The sequence below is a fragment of the Neoarius graeffei genome, chromosome 10 (genome assembly GCF_027579695.1).
Source record: "Neoarius graeffei isolate fNeoGra1 chromosome 10, fNeoGra1.pri, whole genome shotgun sequence".
Classification (NCBI taxonomy): domain Eukaryota; kingdom Metazoa; phylum Chordata; class Actinopteri; order Siluriformes; family Ariidae; genus Neoarius; species Neoarius graeffei.
In genome coordinates, this window is record NC_083578.1 from 22,694,404 (window position 1) to 22,713,892 (window position 19,489).

At 41.4% G+C, this 19,489-nt stretch overlaps 1 protein-coding gene across 2 annotated transcripts; it reads left to right on the forward strand.

The window, feature by feature from the left end:
• The first annotated feature begins 166 nt into the window (after positions 1 to 166).
• Positions 167 to 17,507, forward strand: ogg1 (8-oxoguanine DNA glycosylase). Of its 2 annotated transcripts, XM_060931541.1 has the most exons (8): positions 167 to 356; positions 3,336 to 3,488; positions 7,337 to 7,707; positions 10,477 to 10,656; positions 10,763 to 10,941; positions 11,189 to 11,336; positions 15,949 to 15,998; positions 17,119 to 17,507. In XM_060931541.1, the coding sequence occupies exons 2-8, from the start codon at positions 3,379 to 3,381 to the stop codon at positions 17,266 to 17,268; spliced, it is 1,188 nt and encodes a 395-aa protein (XP_060787524.1). In that variant the 5' UTR covers positions 167 to 356; positions 3,336 to 3,378; the 3' UTR covers positions 17,269 to 17,507. The 2 variants fall into 2 exon arrangements, with proteins under 2 accessions (XP_060787524.1, XP_060787525.1); XM_060931542.1 differs by lacking the exon at positions 3,336 to 3,488.
• The last annotated feature ends 1,982 nt before the right edge of the window (positions 17,508 to 19,489 follow it).

Sequence of the window (19,489 nt, forward strand, 5' to 3'; positions counted from 1 at the left end):
TGATTGGTGGAAGATTGTATGGTTTTCAGGAATGCTGGTGGGAAAGAAAGATACAAGAGCACGGTTAATGAGGAAGTGACAAAAAAAGAGCCAATCAGGGATTAGTTTCTACAGAGATTCTCCAATCAGAAGGCATTTCATAGCAATGTTTACATTCTGGACTAAAAGTTGCACCAGGCACTTGAGGATAGGTTGATGGCTTGTGAAGATAAAATAATTTGTATTAAAAAAAAGTACAAACATTGTGTTTGGGAATGTTATTAAATGAAAGCCTCGCAGACTTGGCCATCTTGGAAACTCTGAAAGCTTACAGTTGTCCGGGCTCATTCATTAGTTGATTCTGTACAAGCAGACACGTGAGTGAAAGCTCAGTCTTGTTATTGTTTATTTAATAGTTGTATGGTATAAATACATAATTTCAAGAGCTAGTCGGTACAATTTTGAAATTGATTGTTTGTTTAAAGTTGCTAGACTTAAAAATGAAACTGCAGTTTGTTAAAGTGGTGTTGAATGTCGATGCCACAAGTATCCTGATTAAAGTTTAAAGGTGCAATAAAGGATTTTTTTTATTCTTACTAATAATCGTAATAAGTTGGAAAATATATAGAACGTGATTGAAAACGATGGTTTAATTCGTGACTCCAGGAGAAAATACATTACTTGGCTGAGAAAACCCCTTTGGAAACCAGTCTGACAGGCGTTTGTATTTACAGGAGCAGCCTGTCAGCCATTTTATACATGACTTGCAACCACGTGATCAAAATGTGCTACGTCATGAGCAGAGGTGGACAGTAAGGGCAGAAGCTCCAACTATCCTGGAGATCTCCCGCTTTAGGGAACATTTAGAAAATCCTCCCACTGACAACATAAAAATCTCCCGCCCTTACTACGCATCTCTAGCCTGGCAAGCCAGACTAAATGTGAATATTTAGTCTGGCCTCGATCCGTAGACATTTCCGAAGCGGGTAGGAGGAACAAACCGCTGTCTTTCAAACTGTCTCTGTGCGTATAGATCTCCCGCGACAGAAATACACAAGTTTGAAACTATGAAACTGCAGTTTGTTAAAGTGGTGTTGAATGTCGATGCCACAAGTATCCTGATTAAAGTTTAAAGGTGCAATAAAGGATTATTTTTATTCTTACTAATAATCGTAATAAGTTGGAAAATATATAGAACGTGATTGAAAACGATGGTTTAATTCGTGACTCCAGGAGAAAATACATTACTTGGCTGAGAAAACCCCTTTGGAAACCGGTCTGACAGGCGTTTGTATTTACAGGAGTCAGAGCGACAGAAAGCAGTGGGGGAGGCCTTGAAATAATTAATTTTTCAAAATGCGTATTAATTAATAAACAGGTTCTAGATATTAAGAAGTTTGGAGATAATGACCACAAGTTTGGAGTCTGTACCACATACTTAACATACACTTATTTTTTTCAAGTGTTTTTCAAGGGTTTGCTTAAACTGTTTTTGAGAGTTTTTATTTAGTGGTGTTTGGTGAAATAATTTCCCTTAAATTTAAAATAACGGGAAAATAAGAAACAATCAAAAAGTAATGTTTCAAAGCTGTTTATTAATTCTTCGTACTGCACAAACTAGCCCCATCCTTTTGGCTACGAGCGGAGCCAGCTGGTAGATCAGACTTTTGCCATAGCCGGTCGGCAAAACGGCGAAAACGTCCTTCTTGAAAAGGAATGAGCGGAGAGCCTCTTCCTGCTCATGTTTCAATGAAAACTCCAAGTCTAATTCTTCTAAAACTGATTCCAAAGCAGAGTCAAACGCGCGCTGTTCACTAGCCCGTAGCCATCTTTCCTGCTGTGCTTTCTCCAGCGTCGCGCAGCTTTGTCGTCACTCCTGCAAAAGCCCGCCCAAAGAATCCAAACAAAAACCTTGCGTTGTGATTGGCGGGCACGATTTGATGCCCGGGGTGTTTTTGTTTATATGGTGCGAGGCTAGACCCATTCGCTAGGCAAAAAATATTTTTGGCCGCTAGGCGGGTGGGTCTAGTTTACTAGGCTAACACGTCTCATCTCATTATCTGTAGCCGCTTTATCCTGTTCTACAGGGTCGCAGGCAAGCTGGAGCCTATCCCAGCTGACTACGAGCGAAAGGCGGGGTACACCCTGGACAAGTCGCCAGGTCATCACAGGGCTGACACATAGACACAGACAACCATTCACACTCACATTCACACCTACGGTCAATTTAGAGTCACCAGTTAACCTAACCTGCATGTCTTTGGACTGTGGGGGAAACCGGAGCACCCGGAGGAAACCCACGCGGACACGGGGAGAACATGCAAACTCTACACAGAAAGAACCTCGCCGGCCACGGGGCTCGAACCCGGACCTTCTTGCTGTGAGGTGACAGCGCTAACCAATAAACCACCGTGCCGCCCCTTGATATGTTTATGTTGACGAAAATTAATAGTTGACTTTCTGCTTTTCGTGTGTCTGACATTGTATGGGTAGTCATGGCTGAGAAGTACAGAGCCCTGGAAAGAACATGGTTGGGGAAAAAAATAGATGCAGATTTGCAAGGTCCTGCAAAACGTACATCGTTTGTTTGTTTGTTTGTTTGTTTGTTTGTTTTCTTCTGGGGCTCTATAGAGAAGGATCAGTGCAAGCTACAGGTGAACTCGTGCAAGTTTACCGCTACAAATGCTGTTATTTGTTATTTGTACACAGAGTGGAGGGGAGCATGAAACCATTCGAAATGTCTTAATTTTTAGACATTTTTTCTCCATTCTCTGCCATGGAGATGCCATTCTACACAAGTATTCAACATCTGCCTCCCAGTCAGCTCATTCACTGCTGACTCGCCATCACTGGTCCTTTCACACTGCAGGATTTCGAGTTGTACAGTGGTGCTTGAAAGTTTGTGAACCCTTTAGAATAAATAAATGACCAAGTATAATATTTTTGTCTCATTTGTTTAACTGGGTTCTCTGTATCTACTTTTAGGACTTGTGTGAAAATCTGATGTTGTTTTAGGTCATATTTATGCAGAAATATAGAAAATTCTAAAAGGTTCGCAAACTTTCAAGCACCACTGTAAATATCAAACGTTTGATATTTATTATTGAAAATCAGGGAGGCGCCAATCGAGTCACTGACCTTAAGATTGTCTGTAATTTCCTTACACTACAGGATTATTTGGGCAGATAATTGGTTCATACCAGCCTCGAATCTGGATTATCGGAAGGGGCGAATCGAACCCAAACTCAGCCTAATTATCCTCGAGTGTAGGGCCAGCCTAAACGGTTAGAGACCTAATCTTGACAAATGATAAGAAATCTTCCCAAATGCACCTTTAACTGAGATGATTTGTACAGGATTTAGCTGACCCCATTAACTCCACAAGTGTGGAACAGCAGGATGTCCCAGCATGCTTTGCTCTCGTTGGGGACCAAGGCATGGCGCTGCTTGTCCTACCCCAAATCTGAACTCCGCCTGGACCTGACACTGGGATGTGGGCAAACGTTCAGGTAATATTTTGCAGAGTGGATATGAATTGATTTATGAATTCAAGTGCTCATCCAGTATCATGTGTATATTCATGATGTCTGACCGAGAGAACTCTGACCTCTCTCCCGTATAGTCCAATTTATAACCCTGGTTCTCCTCTAACTTTTGCACTATTTGTTTACTGTCATTAGTCACTTGCAGCATTTAGCTTATTTATTTATTTATTTATTTATCTTCCGTTCAATACTGCCACCTTTGCACAGTTTTTAATCTTCGTTTATCACAGTTTTTGTTTTTAAGCACTATTAACACCTTCACATGTACAAAGCAGATTTATAGATGTATATATTTTTTAATCATTACATCTTTATCTGTATATTGTACAGTCGGCTTGCTCTTTTTTTTAAATTCTATTTTATTTTGTACAGTGTGTCTTTCTTTTCACATGTCTGATAACTTGCTGCTGTAACAAAACAATTTCCCAGCTTGGGATCGATCTGTCTATCTCTCTATCTATCCATCCATCCATCTCTCTCTCTCTCAATCTGTCTATCTTATATTTTCTCCATCTGTCTATCTATCTGTCCATCCATTCATCCATCTCTCTCTCTCTCTCTCTCTCTCCCTCCAGTGGTGCTTGAAAGTTTGTGAACCCTTTAGAATTTTCTATATTTCTGCATAAATATGACCTAAAACATCATCAGAGTTTCACACAAGTCCTAAAAGTAGATAAAGAGAACCCAGTTAAACAAATGAGACAAAAATATTATACTTGGTCGTTTATTTATTGAGGAAAACGGTCCAAGATTACATATCTGTGAGTGGCAAAAGTATGTGAACCTTTGTTTTCAGTATCTGGTGTGACCCCCTTGTGCAGCAATAACTGCAACTAAACGTTTGCGGTAACTGTTGATCAGTCCTGCACACCGGCTTGGAGGAATTTTAGCCCATTCCTCTGTACAGAACAGCTTCAACTCTGGGATGTTGGTGGGTTTCCTCACATGAACTGCTCACTTCAGGTCCTTCCACAACATTTTGATTGGATTAAGGTCAGGACTTTGACTCGGCCATTCCAAAACATTAACTTTATTCTTCTTTAACCGTTTTTTGGTAAAATGACTTGTGTGCTTAGGGTCGTTGTCTTGCTACATGACCCACCCTGTCTTGGGATTCAGTTCATGGACAGATGTCCTGATATTTTCCTTTAGAATTCACTGGTATAATTCAGAATTCATTGTTCCATCAACGATGGCAAGCCGTCCTGGCCCAGATGCAGCAAAACAGGCCCAAACCATGATAGTACCACCACCATGTTTCACAGATGGGATAAGGTTCTTATGCTGGAATGCAGTGTTTTCCTTTCTCCAAATATAACACTTCTCATTTAAACCAAAAAGTTCTATTTTGGTCTCATCTGTCCACAAAACATTTTTCCAACAGCCTTCTGGCTTGTCCACATGATCTTTAGTAAACTGCAGACGAGCAGCAGTGTTCTTTTTGGAGAGCAGTGGCTTTCTCCTTGCAACCCTACCATGCACACCATTGTTGTTCAGTGTTCTCCTGATGGTGGACTCATGAACATTAACATTAGCCAATGTGAGAGAGGCCTTCAGTTGCTTAGAAGTTACCCTGGGGTCCTTTGTGACCTCGCCGACTATTACACGCCTTGCTCTTGGAGTGATCTTTGTTGGTCGACCACTCCTGGGGAGGGTAACAATGGTCTTGAATTTCCTCCATTTGTACACAATCTGACTGTGGATTGGTGGAGTCCAAACTCTTTAGAGATGGTTTTGTAACTTTTTCCAGCCTGATGAGCATCAACAACACTTTTTCTGAGGTCCTCAGAAATCTCCTTTGTTCGTGCCATGATACACTTCCACAAACGTGTATTGTGAAGATCAGACTTTGATAGATCCCTGTTCTTTAAATAAAACCGGGTGCCCACTCACACCTGATTGTCATCCCATTGATTGAAAACACCTGACTTTGATTTCACCTTCAAATTAACTGCTAATCCTAGAGGTTCACATACTTTTGCCACTCACAGATATGTAATATTGGATCATTTTCCTCAATAAATAAATGAGCAAGTATAATATTTTTGTCTCATTTGTTTAACTGGGTTCTCTTTATCTACTTTTAGGACTTGTGTGAAAACCTAATGATGCTTTAGGTCATATTTATGCAGAAATATAGAAAATTCTAAAGGGTTCACAAACTTTCAAGCACCACTGTACATGTATATAATATATCCATCTATCTATGTACTTTGAGCTTGCAGATGTGATGTCCAGAGGTTTTATTGGCATCAGGCTCAGGGATGTTCTAGTCGCCATCTATAGATTTATCACATCAAATAGTTTAATGGGTATTATGAAGTTTGTATTTCTATCAAATTGTCGGCTAATATGTGAACTCCGTTACACTTACTTCCCAAACGTGCATGACACTGACTAATTTAATAATCTCTGATGACGCCCCAGATTAAAATGACTATATTATTGGTTCTTTAAACTAAAGTGAAAGATGTACTCTTGCCATGTATTTGTTAGTGTTTGTCTCCTTTCTTCCACGATTACTCTTTACCGCTGTTCCATTACTTGGTCAGTTCCTGGGAAGTTCCTGAGCATTTTGATCAAATCAACATCCATCCTTCCTACTTTGGTATTCCTTAAAATAGGCAGACAACTCAGGAAGTTAGTTTATAATTATTACTATACCACAGTGCTGTTGAATTCTTTATTCTAATTGGTCTGAAGGTGTTGATTAATTTGCCATAACAGCAGCTTTAAGAGAAGTGATGGCTGTAATTCACATCACAGTTTTATATTATATTAATGTTCTCATAAATTTTATTCTATCCACATTCACTGGATATGAGCAATCGCATGCTCTGATTGGCTACTCTACTACTAGGATATCAGCTCATATATGATGAGTAGAGATGAACAAAATGGCAGCACGTGTTGCTGAACCAACCGAGGATGAAATAAAAACTCTACTCAAAAATAAAACCCTAAAAAATACAAAAAAAGCAACAAAATATGGGGTGAAAGTATTTGATGGTATGAACGTATTTATTTATTTATTTTTTTTTTCCGTAATTATTTTTATAGCAGGGTGGCACGGTGGTGTAGTGGTTAGCGCTGTCGCCTCACAGCAAGAAGGTCCTGGGTTCGAGCCCCGGGGCCGGCGAGGGCCTTTCTGTGCGGAGTTTGCATGTTCTCCCCGTGTCCGCGTGGGTTTCCTCCGGGTGCTCCGGTTTCCCCCACAGTCCAAAGACATGCAGGTTAGGTTAACTGGTGACTCTAAATTGAGCGTAGGTGTGAATGTGAGTGTGAATGGTTGTCTGTGTCTATGTGTCAGCCCTGTGATGACCTGGCGACTTGTCCAGGGTGTACCCCGCCTTTCGCCCGTAGTCAGCTGGGATAGGCTCCAGCTTGCCTGCGACCCTGTAGAAGGATAAAGCGGCTAGAGATAATGAGATGAGATGAGATATTTTTATAGCATTTTTCACAAATTGCTAATGTCATTTTGCCGCTTGTTTACATTCTAAGCGGAAATGATTTTGTCAGACGTTTTGTATAAAAAGTTATTTATTGAATTTGCAAAAACTAAAAATGCTCGGTTTCTCAAAATCCAGTGAATGTGGATCGAATAAAACAGTTATTCCACTCAATCACATCATACATGGTTTATAGCCAACTCAGTGCTACGTGCCTCGTCGACTATCAGCTCACGTCCGACTCGATTTCGAAAACTGGTTAGGAAATTTACTGCATTGTTCCTTCTGCCAACTGAAAAATCTCACACAGTTACTGTGATGTTAAAAACACTGTTGCTGTGTGTGAACTTTTAATTCCTGCAGATGGCGTGAGACAGGAGAAGGCCACTGGACAGGTGTGATGGGGGGACGAGTGTGGACGCTAACTCAGACGGAGGACACTTTATGGTACTATGTGTATGGACCGTGCGTAGGTAAGGACCTGGATCTCATTAACGGTCGGAAAAGGAAAATAGCGGAGAACTCCCGGGAATCAGGGAAGAAGCTTAAAGAAGTAGCTGACGTGAAGAAGGAAGAAGAAGAAACGAGCCTTTTCATGTTGACTTCTGAGCAGGATGGCAAAGACGAGGAGGTACTGAGAGACTATTTCCAGCTGCATGTTAAACTGGAGGACTTGTATAAAGAATGGAGTGATGCAGATCCGCACTTCAGCCACACAGGCAAAATCTTCTCAGGTAAGCTGTGGGAATTGATGGAATTCAGTACATACGGCAGTATTTTGTGTTATATTCCCTGAGGAATGCTTTGATATGCGTTTTTATTGGATTCACGTTCGTAAAGGTGTTCTTGGATATGAGAAACATAAACTGCTACTACTAATATAATTAGGCATGCAACGAGATATTGCGCAACGATAAATTGCGATACAAATTTATAATTTATGATAAGTCGATAAAATAAAAAGTGAATCGTGATTTATCATCAGGCTGCGTGATCTCTTAGTTTTTCCTAGTTGTAATTGCATGATTTAGACAGCAGAGGGTACAATACTATACATTATATACAGGACACTTTTGATGGAACAAAAACATGTATTCTATTCCCTTCTAACGGGTTTCATTCATTTGGTTTGATAGCATGCAATATTGTTATCATATCACTTATCTTACGTGTATTACGTCACTCTACCCAATGGAGAATGAGCGTTGAACATGGTTTGCGATATTACATGGTTGTCAAGAAAACATGACGTCACACGTCGGAGACGTAAAACTTCCGCACTAGCAAGCGATTGGGACAGTTTGGAAACAAACATGGCCACCAGGTTTGCTTCATTAAATATGGAAGATTTTGAGAGAATTTTGAAAGAGAAAGACACGTTGAACACCCGAAAGGAATGTATAATAATAATAATAATATTGACTGCCTTTTTTTCATGGTATATCAGATATATTCCATTCAGCTACTCGTCTTTGACTTGTTCAGTGTCATGCTAGCTGAATGGAATATATCTGATATACCACTCAACGCCAGCTAACATTATTTAAATAGCGGCAATGCATGTGGTTTCACCCTAGGCGGAAGAAACACAGCTCTAATGCCATGAAAGCACACAAAAAACAGATAAAAAATGGGAAAGTGCTGTTGTGTGATTGACCACACGCAGTACATCTCATTATCTCTTGCCGCTTTATCCTGTTCTACAGGGTCGCAGGCAAGCTGGAGCCTATCCCAGCTGACTACGGGCGAAAGGCGGGGTACACCCTGGACAAGTCGCCAGGTCATCACAGGGCTGACACATAGACACAGACAACCATTCACACTCACATTCACACCTACGGTCAATTTAGAGTCACCAGTTAACCTAACCTGCATGTCTTTGGACTGTGGGGGAAACCGGAGCACCCGGAGGAAACCCACGCGGACACGGGGAGAACATGCAAACTCCACACAGAAAGGCCCTCGCCGGCCACTGGGCTTGACCCCGGACCTTCTTGCTGTGAGGCAACAGCGCTAACCACTACACCACCGTGCCGCCACACGCAGTACAAATGTTCATAAAAGTTTATTAAGAAATGGGTTATTTATTGTACTTTTTAAAATAAAAGGTATATTTTAGTTTATAGGGTATTATATTTTATTCCAGTCTTTACAAATCAACATTTAACTTTTTAATCCACTTGTCCAGTCGGATAAGCAACAAGACTTTTCACTTGTCCTGACCAGAACCTTTTTCTTCCTATATATTTACTAGTTCAATGAAAGGAAAGTGGTGAACAAAGTTTATCAAAAAGCAGGTATAGTTATGATAATCATTATGCTTTAATGATTTTATAATTTTTCAATTAAACTCAAACTTTAACAATAAACCAAAACTATCCAGTGCCCCATTATGGTGCGTGGGTTGTTATAACCCATTACCCGATGTGCGGTTTTAAGAGTTAGACTCACCCAAATTCAAAGCTTCTGGAGAAAATAAAGTTAAATCTTGATTAATCCAGTAAAACATGAAGTATACATTAATTTAAAGGAATGAAACTGAAAGAAAACAAGTTGGACATAAGGGTGAAAGAATCATGCTGTGAATGAAAATAAATTCCCACGAAATATTTTACAACATTTGTGATGGTTAATGTGTCTCATACAAAAGAAAAATACAGTAAATGTCCAAATGAAATGAAGATTCACTCCAGATATTTATTTTCCTGAGGTATTTAATTGCCATTTCTCTGATTTCGATGAATTCAGAGTCTAATAATCTATAATTAGGTATTACACCGTGGTTATTTTTATACACACACACACCTGCTGTACTCAGCTTCCCTGGAATTTCGTAAACAATAACACGGCCGGATCACTGAGGGGATTGAACTAGTTTTGTTGGAACTTTATTGATGCAACTCTTGAATAATTACTATCAAAATGGTGATTGTCAGCAAATATTCAACTCGTCTGGTTGAACAGGCAGACATGGATTTGACTTGTCCGAACCAAACATTTTGGTTGTCCGGGACAGTCGGGCAACCGTTAATGTCAAGCCCTGCAAACGTGGGTAAATAATCATTGTTGGTTGTTAGGAAACTGAAGGTTGTTTTTTTAAATTAACAAAACGAATAGTTAAGTTGATAAAGAATAGGAAAATCAATGCTGTATTTTTTTAAAATAAAATGTTCATTTTATTTATTTATTTTTATTTTTAAAAATATCGTTGGAAAATCAAATCGTGAACCCAGTATCGTGAATTGACTCGAATTGTGAATTAGGTAACTCATTACATGCCTAATTATGATTAATAATAACTTTTTATTATCACCTACAAGACTAAAACTTGCTTTGGGGTAAATTTGAAACTGACGTTTGCTGGTTTTAATGGTGAAAAATGTCACTTTACCGCTAGTTTGGTTTCATTCTGGTTTAGACGCATTACAAGAATCTTATGGCATGTTGCATGTGGCTCTGAGTCTCAGTAATCATTTATATATGTGCGTGTGTATTTGTGTCAGGAGTGCGCATGTTGCGCCAGGACCCTGTAGAGTGTCTCTTCTCGTTCATCTGCAGCTCGAATAATCACATCTCTCGGATTCAGGGGATGATCGAGCGCTTGTGTAGCGCACTTGGGACGCCGATCTGTGAGCTTGATGGCACACACTATCACGACTTCCCCTCCATGGAGGCTTTAGCAGGTAATACGCAAACACTCCTTTATCTCTGTCCTCTCATTTGCTTATATACTAATGCTTTTTTTCCGGTCAGTAGTATGAACATATTTGATTGTTGTGTGCGAGACAGAGAGCAATGTTGAGGCACAACTACAGCAGTTGGGTTTTGGCTACCGAGCTCGTTTCCTACAGCAAAGTGCACACTTGATTATGAGCTCCCATGGTCCCAAGTGGCTCCATACACTCCGTAACACCCCTTACCTGCAGGCCAGAGGCGCTCTCCTTACACTGCCTGGTGTTGGCCCGAAGGTAGCTCTTCATTTAATTGCGAATGCTAATACCAGGACTATGCAAATATGTTGGCTGAGATGGCAAAATGCAAAAAAGAACTGCAATCAAGTCTTGATTACTGTAGATCCGTTAAAAAGTTTAGCAGCTGTTTGCTAGACTAGTGATGTTTTCTCTTTGTTTATTGGTGTGCCTGTTTCTGCAGTAACTAGTATACTCTAAACTTAATCTAGTCCATGCTTTGTGTTTTTGGATGTGTGTCTTCCAGGTGGCCGATTGTGTGTGTTTAATGTCACTGGACAAGTCTGAAGCCGTCCCTGTAGACACACATGTGTGGCAGATTGCGAGGCGCGATTATAGCTGTGCTACAGGAAGTAGACCAAAGACTCTGACTGATAAAGTCTACAAAGAAATCGGTGAGTAGAACAACAGTCACATTGTCTCCCCTTCTCTTTTTCACCTCACCTAGTTTCCTTTCTTGCTGAAATGATGTTAAAGCTACAGTGCCAGTCAAAAGTTTGGACACACTTTCTAATCCAATGGTTTTTCTTGATTTTTATTCATTAAAAGACACGTCATGTCTTAAAGTAATGATGGGTGCTGTTTCTTTTTTACTTATTTGAACGCTTCGTGACATAATATGGATTACTACAGTTGTGGAATCGGGCTATTTACTGTATTTTTATTATTTACTGTTTGATCTCAAACACATTAAGAAGGCAAGAAATTGCACTAATTATCTGTCGATGAGGCAAATCTGTTAATTGAAACGCATTCCAGGTGACTACCTCATGAAGCTGGTTAAGGTAATGCTAACAGTGTGCAAAGCGTCAAGATAAACGGTGGCTACTTTGAAGAATCTAAAATATCAAACTTTTTTTTTTAACATTTTTGGTTCTGGCGGCACAGTGGTGTAGTGGTTAGCGCTGTCGCCTCACAGCAAGAAGGTCCGGGTTCGAGCCCCGTGGCCGACGAGGGCCTTTCTGTGCGGAGTTTGCATGTTCTCCCCGTGTCCGCGTGGGTTTCCTCCGGGTGCTCCGGTTTCCCCCACAGTCCAAAGACATGCAGGTTAAGTTAACTGGTGACTCTAAATTGACCGTAGGTGTGAATGTGAGTGTGAATGGTTGTCTGTGTCTATGTGTCAGCCCTGTGATGACCTGGCGACTTGTCCAGGGTGTACCCCGCCTTTCGCCCATAGTCAGCTGGGATAGGCTCCAGCTTGCCTGCGACCCTGTAGGAGAGGATAAAGCGGCTAGAGATAATGAGAGATGAGATGAGATTTTTGGTTCCATAGGTCATTTCATAGTTTTGATGTCTTGAGTATATTTCTACAATGTAGACTAGACTGCATTTCCACAGAGAAAATGCAAAGTATGCTTGCTCAGCTGTAGCAGAGGGTCACCAACAGTAACTGGGTCTGACATGAGCCCTCACGCTTGAAAATCTGTTTTAAATGGCTGAGCTCGCAGCGTGATTGTGCCGATCCATCCATCCATCCATCCATCCATCCATGATCCGTAAACGCTTATTCTGTGCAGGGTCACGGGAAAGCTGGAGCCTATCCCAGCTGACGATGGGCGAGCAGCAGGGTGCACCCTAGATAAGTCACCAGATCATCGCAGTGTGCCAATGCAGCAAACCATTAACATTGAGCATGCTAACATGCTAAGGCTAGCATGCAAACTGAAAGCATACTGAGAACTGTTATCATGTTAACAGTTATCATACTAACATTATTAAAGGAGATACGCAGAACCTTTATTTTTAAATACATTTCTGAGTGGATAGTATCTCCATCCTTGACTCTTGTATGCTGCATAATTGGGAATAAAAATATATTTTTGAGAGTTAAAATCAACTGCAAAGTTGGCATTCGAGCTGCCCCGCTGAGCCAGCCCTGAGTGAGTGACATCACTGCGGTAACCAGTTTTAAGGCCGAGGCCTTTGACAGCTATAGACCAAAGCCAGACTCGGCAGGCAAGAGTGGTTGCAATGGCCTCTTCGTTCGGATTTATCGGAGATTCTTCAGATTCCTCAGATAGTAATACATTTGACTGTGATACTCCTGAAACTGGAGTGTGTGTACATGCTACTGCTATACACGTAGAACCGTATCAGTTCGAACCATCGGAAGGTGAATCCGATAGTAACACGTCAGCCATGGAGGCCCCCACCTTACAAAGTAAAGCCAGAGAACAAAGCCGTCTAGAGAATTGGACAGAATTGATAAAACGTAAAAGGCTAATTAAAAAAATCAGATGAACTGAGACAATCACATTCTGAAGCAAATTAAATAATCTTATACCAGTAACTTAAACACACAATACAAGTTGCATGTATTAATCTAAATGCAGGTAAACAACGAGTGGTGTTGTGATGTAACCAAACGAGAGTTGCATCTTACTCGTCTGTGATCTTGCTTCTTGAAGGCCGATCTTGTGGCCGATTGTTTTGAAACAATCTGACTTTCAGTTCTTCATTCATTCACTTCTTCTACGTAAGGGCGAGATATTGCTGCTGAGGCAAGCATATCCAGCAGAGAAATCTGACGACTGGTCCGCTCATTCTCCATTTTCTCCATACTGAGTACTCCGCCATTACTGCTCAGCTCACATTCCGGGAGAACTGGTGCCACTGAACTTACTTTTTCTTGTAGTTTTCTTTTCCTTTAATTGTTGATACTGCACCCTCTTTCAATACGGGCTTATAGCCAACGCTTCTCAACAGATCAGGGGTTTCGTACGAGTCTTCAGTAAAATATGCAGAGGAGAGACCACTTCGTAGGTTCCCAATGGGCCTGTGAATTTCTCACAAAACGCGTCCAAATCTTTGCAGTTTGAACATTCTTGGGCCATGAATGCAACGTAAATCCACCTTCTGTCATGTTGCTGCACCCACCAGCAACACACCTACGTGGCATGGCGATAAATTAGCTCAAAATGGAGGATCGAAGTTGCAGTTAGCTCTGTGTTTTAGTATCGCAAAAATGGCGACGAGACCGATAGCCTTACCGCAGTAACGTCACAGATGTCAAGGTCATTCACTCAGACTGCTACCTATATGAATAATTTTAATCGTAAAAATTACTATATTAGATTTATTGTTAATGCTTAAAACTATTCCTATGCCATTCTTGAGGTCTCAAGGCATTTATAAACAAAAAGTGAGGCCATGGTTCTGCGTATCTCCTTTAAGGTGAGCAGCTAGTGTGCTAACATGCTCAGGCTAACTTGCTTAAATGTTAGCATGCTAACACACTATGAATGAGTAGGTGTGTCCAAACTTTTGACTGGTACTGAATGTACAGTATAATTGAACTTAATTTACAGCACTGTCTCTGCTTAGAAATGGCCTTTCAGTGCACGTCCATTGCATTTATTCTGCTGCTTTTAACCAAACACTGGAAAATGTGTGCCGTTGGTATCAGGTATTGGCCCAATACCATGCTCATTGACTTAAAATCATACTCGCAAAAAATGTTACTAGATCAACATCCGATTAATGACAATATCCAGAGGCAGAAGTACAGCATCTGTCTAGGATTCCAAATAGCCGAATAAAAATGCTAGTACTTTTGCAACCCCAAGTCCAAAAAAGTTGGGACGCTGTGTAAACTCTAAATAAAAACAGAATGCGAAAAATGAAGCGCAAAATATGACAAAGGAGACCCCGACCTGTTGAGCAACTGAAATTGTATATCAGGCAAGAATGGAACAACATTTATCTTTCAAAACTACAGCAATTGGTCTCCTCAGTTCCCAAATGTTTACAGAGTGTTGTTAAAGTAGAGGTGATGCAACATATACCCCTTTTCCACCAAATCAGTTCCAGGGCTGGTTCGGGGCCAGTGCTGGTGCTGGATCACAACTCGTTCAACTTGCAAGCCAGCTGAGAACCAGTTTGCTTTTCCATAGCTCGCGGTGCCACATCATTACGTCACTGTATACGTCATTACGCCGCTACGTTTGCTTAAACCTTGGCGCGAATATCGAAGCAAAAACAACACGGAAGAAGCAGCAGCAACAACAATAATAATAATGGATGACTTCGCGTTTGTACAGCTGCTGCTTCTCGCCGCTTAAAAATGGCGATCTTTCACGGTCTTGTTATTGTTGTTGGTTTTAACAACTCGGCCCCCCCCGCTGACGTAAGCGGTTCTTTCCTCTGGCCCAGCAGAGAGTTGGTGCTAGCCTGGAACTGGTTTTTCTGGCCCCAGAGCCAGTTCTTTGTCAGTGGAAACAGAAAACCCGGTTCCAAACTAAGCACTGGCCCCAAACCAGCCCTGGAACTGCTTTGGTGGAAAAGGGGCAACAGTGGTAAACATGCTCCTGTCCCAACTTTTTTTGACATCAAATTCAAAATGAGCATATCTCATCTCATCATCTCTAGCCGCTTTATCCTTCTACAGGGTCGCAGGCAAGCTGGAGCCTATCCCAGCTGACTACGGGCGAAAGGCGGGGTACACCCTGGACAAGTCGCCAGGTCATCACAGGGCTGACACATAGACACAGACAACCATTCACACTCACATTCACACCTACGGTCAATTTAGAGTCACCAGTTAACCTAACCTGCATGTCTTTGGACTGTGGGGGAAACCGGAGCACCCGGAGGAAACCCACGCAGACACGGGGAGAACATGCAAACTCTGCACAGAAAGGCCCTCGCTGGCCACGGGGCTCGAACCCGGACCTTCTTGCTGTGAGGTGACGGCGCTAACCACTACACCACCGTGCCGCCCCAAAATGAGCATGTATTTTTTTTTAAAAAACAATAACATTTCTCTATTTCAACATTTGATATGTTGCCTTTGTACTATTTTCAATGAAATATAGGGTTTCCATGTTTTTCAAATGATCGCATTCTGTATTTATTTATACACAGTGTCCCAACATTTTTGGAATTGGGGTTGTATTTTTTTTTTCTTTTCTATCCTTGTCTTTTTGGGATTTGAGTGAAAATCCCAAGACATAATGTTGTTGTTTTTATTATTTTGATGATTATAATAGGACCTTATCACTGTTTCAGGGGATTTCTTCAGAAAGCTTTGGGGATCCTATGCTGGTTGGGCTCACTCTGTGAGTATTTAAAAAAAAAAACTTCCAGTGGCCATCTTTACCTTTTTCTGTTTTGTCTTGTGCCTTTCTTTTGTGCCTATCCTCGTTATTGCCCTGGAGTGTATAAATGTGCACCTTTTTTATGTTTTGTCCTTTTAAACGTTTATTTGCTACCTTGTGTTGTCTTCTATTGTGCTTTTTGTTGTACACATACCAGTATTGTAGTCGAGTCACTAAACCCCGAGTCCAGTCTCGAGTCCCTAGCGTTCAAGTCCAAGTCATTTAAAAAAAAATGTTGAGTCTGAGAACAAGACTCCAACCATGCCATTTGACGGTGGCTGTTTCAGCGCCATTAACATTAGTTTGTTCCTGAACATAACGTATGAGCAGGTGAATGTGCTTCTCTTTGTCAGGAAGTGTGAAGTATTCTGTCAGAGATGGTTGGGAGACGGCTGTAAGTGCAGAAGGTGTGTTTATTAATACAAGTGAAGACAGGGAAACAAACCAGAATGGCAGGGAAAATCGTAAGACGGTGAAACCGGCAAAAGGTCGAGTGAGGCACAAACAGGCTATCGTGGACTCGGCAGAATCAAAGACAAGAAACAGGAAATCAGGGCTCAGGAAACTAAACAAGGAAATGAGGCTTGGTAATGTGTCAGCAACGCAACTCAATACTTCGTACATTTTCACAGTTTTTATATAGGCGCACTGATTGCGCCTTAATCCTGTGCAGGTGCGAGTCATTTACGGCGCACGCATGAGAGTCCGCTTGGTGCGGCGCACTGTCCGGAGCGTACCCGAGAGTCTATCTGATGCACACACCAAGGCGCGCAGGTGTGACACTCTTGCACGAAATTAGTACAAAAATTAATGTAGATATAAATATCTTATGGCAAATTATTATGGCATGTTACAAAAAATAAAGAAAAAAATCCGAGTCCTCGTCTCCAGTTTACGAGTCCGAATGCAGTTAATGCACGAGTCCGAGTCCTTAAAATTAGGGCACAAGTCGGACTCAAGTCCGAGTCCTGGACTCGAATACTACAAGCCTGACACATGCACACATATGTAAGTAATTTAACGTCACTAAAATACACCTAATAAATAAGCATGACTCGGTTTCTATGCTTCTCTCGCTCAGGTTTTGTTCTGTGCTGATCTAAAGAAGTTCCAGAAGCTGAAAGAAATCCCGACCATAAAAGAAGAAAAGAAGCCTGCAAAGACAAAAAAAGAAAAAGAATACGACAGATATAAAAAGAGAGGGACTGTGAAAAAGGAAGGAGAAGACTAAGATAAACAGTCTGTTCTACCTCTCTTTCAAACAAAACTCTTTCACTGGACGGTTTTCTTTTGACTGGAAGAAAAACTCGGGGACGAAATCAGGTTTTTAGCATCACTGACTGCTTGTGCTGCATACTGTGGATTGAATTTTGGTGTATGCTAGATTTTACCTCCCAAAGGAAACTTGATACCTTACACAGCTATTATTTTATGTGGGAAAATGATTGTATATAAAATGATCTGAAAACAGTTGTGTTGTTTTTACACTTGTCTGTTTTTTAAGCTAAAGGGGAAAAAAAATCAAGTTATGCACATACAGGTCAAGAGCTTCAGTGAATGTTCGCATCAAACATCTGAAGGGGGAGTAAGGAATGTCATTTCAGCGTGACTTTGACTGTGGCATGGTTACTGGTGTCAGACGGGCTGGTCTGAGTATTTCAGAAAGTGCTGATCTGGGATTTTGTTGCAAAAAGCATCCAGTCAGATGCAGTGCTGTGGGCGGAGTCACCTTGTCGATGAGACAGAACATAGACGAACGGCTTATGCTGACAGAAAGGCTATTGTGACTCAAATAACTACTCTTTACAACCACGGTGAGCAGAATAAGCATCTCGAAATCCACAACAGTGGGTTCCTGGCACTCCTGTCACTCAAGAAGAGAAATCTGAGGCTCCAGAGGGCACAGGCTCACTTAAAATGAACCGCTGAAGATTGGAACAACAGCAGGTGATGGAAAACAGGAGTTGCTACCAAAGTGGCCAGCGCGTAATGTATGTGTTGGCATGGAGTGATCCTGTCCAGCGCACCAATTTTTTTTTCCTCTCCATTAGTGCTCGGATTTTCTTGTTAGTTGTACGTGTGTGTACATTCATGTCAGTGACAATGGATGAGTTCTTTCCTTAACGAACTAAAAACTTTCAGTCCTAATTATTTTAAGTATCGTAACACAAACAACACACGTGTCCCAGACTGAACTCCATTCTCACAAAGGATTTGTGGCTGCCTTTGAATCGAAGGCTGTAATTTGGTCTGGCGACTCAAACTGTCCACTATGTGACAGTAAAGATCAAAGACACATCCTCTGTGAGAGGTTTTTTTTTTCCCCTACCCACAGTTCACACCATCATGCATGGATGCAGTCTGCTCTCTTGACTGATTACTGTTCAAACATGATCTCAATTCAGATATTTTTGCAACGTCACAACGGGTTTTTTTGCAGGAGGGAAAAATGTTGAATTTGTCACCTCTTCTGTCAATTTACCTTTATTCGTTTAGGAAATACTCATCCAATGTGATGTGATTAATACAGGACACAATCCAGAACACCAACTGAACAGTTGAGGGTTAAAAGCTTTGATCGGTGGCCCGAGAGCAGCATGCTGGGAAGTCCTTGGATCTGAACTAACAATTTTCCATTCACAAGCTGAGAGTTCTAACCACCTGCCCAAACAAACTTGTTCTAACTGTATTTTAACATTTAACCAGGGACCATAAGAAAGAATCAGATTCCTATATCAACAAACCAGTGAAAATAGTAGCATAATCAGGATGCAATACTGTTTCAAATCCAAGGTGGGTCATTTGTGTCTGAAAGTGTTTCATGTTACAGACATGTAAGGACATACATAAATATTTAAATAATATTGGCTGGCATTGAGTGGTATATCAGATATATTCCATTCAGCTAGCATGATATTGAACGAGCCTTCTATTATTATACATACACCAGAGGGGACCTGTCAGAGCCTTCTAGGCCTTCAGAGAAGACCCAAACATATCAGCATTTCAAATCTCATCTCATTATCTCTAGCCACTTTATCCTGTTCTACAGGGTCGCAGGCAAGCTGGAGCCTATCCCAGCTGACTACGGGCGAAAGGCAGGGTACACCCTGGACAAGTCGCCAGGTCATCACAGGGCTGACACATAGACACAGACAACCATTCACACTCACATTCACACCTACGGTCAATTTAGAGTCACCAGTTAACCTAACCTGCATGTCTTTGGACTGTGGAGGAAACCGGAGCACCCGGAGGAAACCCACGCAGACACGGGGAGAACATGCAGACTCCACACAGAAAGGCCCTCGCCGGCCACAGGGCTCGAACCCAGGACCTTCTTGCTGTGAGGCGACAGCACTAACCACTACACTAGGTGATTATAAAAAATTACGTGCGCTGATTGTTTGAGAAATTCAGACTATTTCTCGATAATCACCTCGAGTGACTCG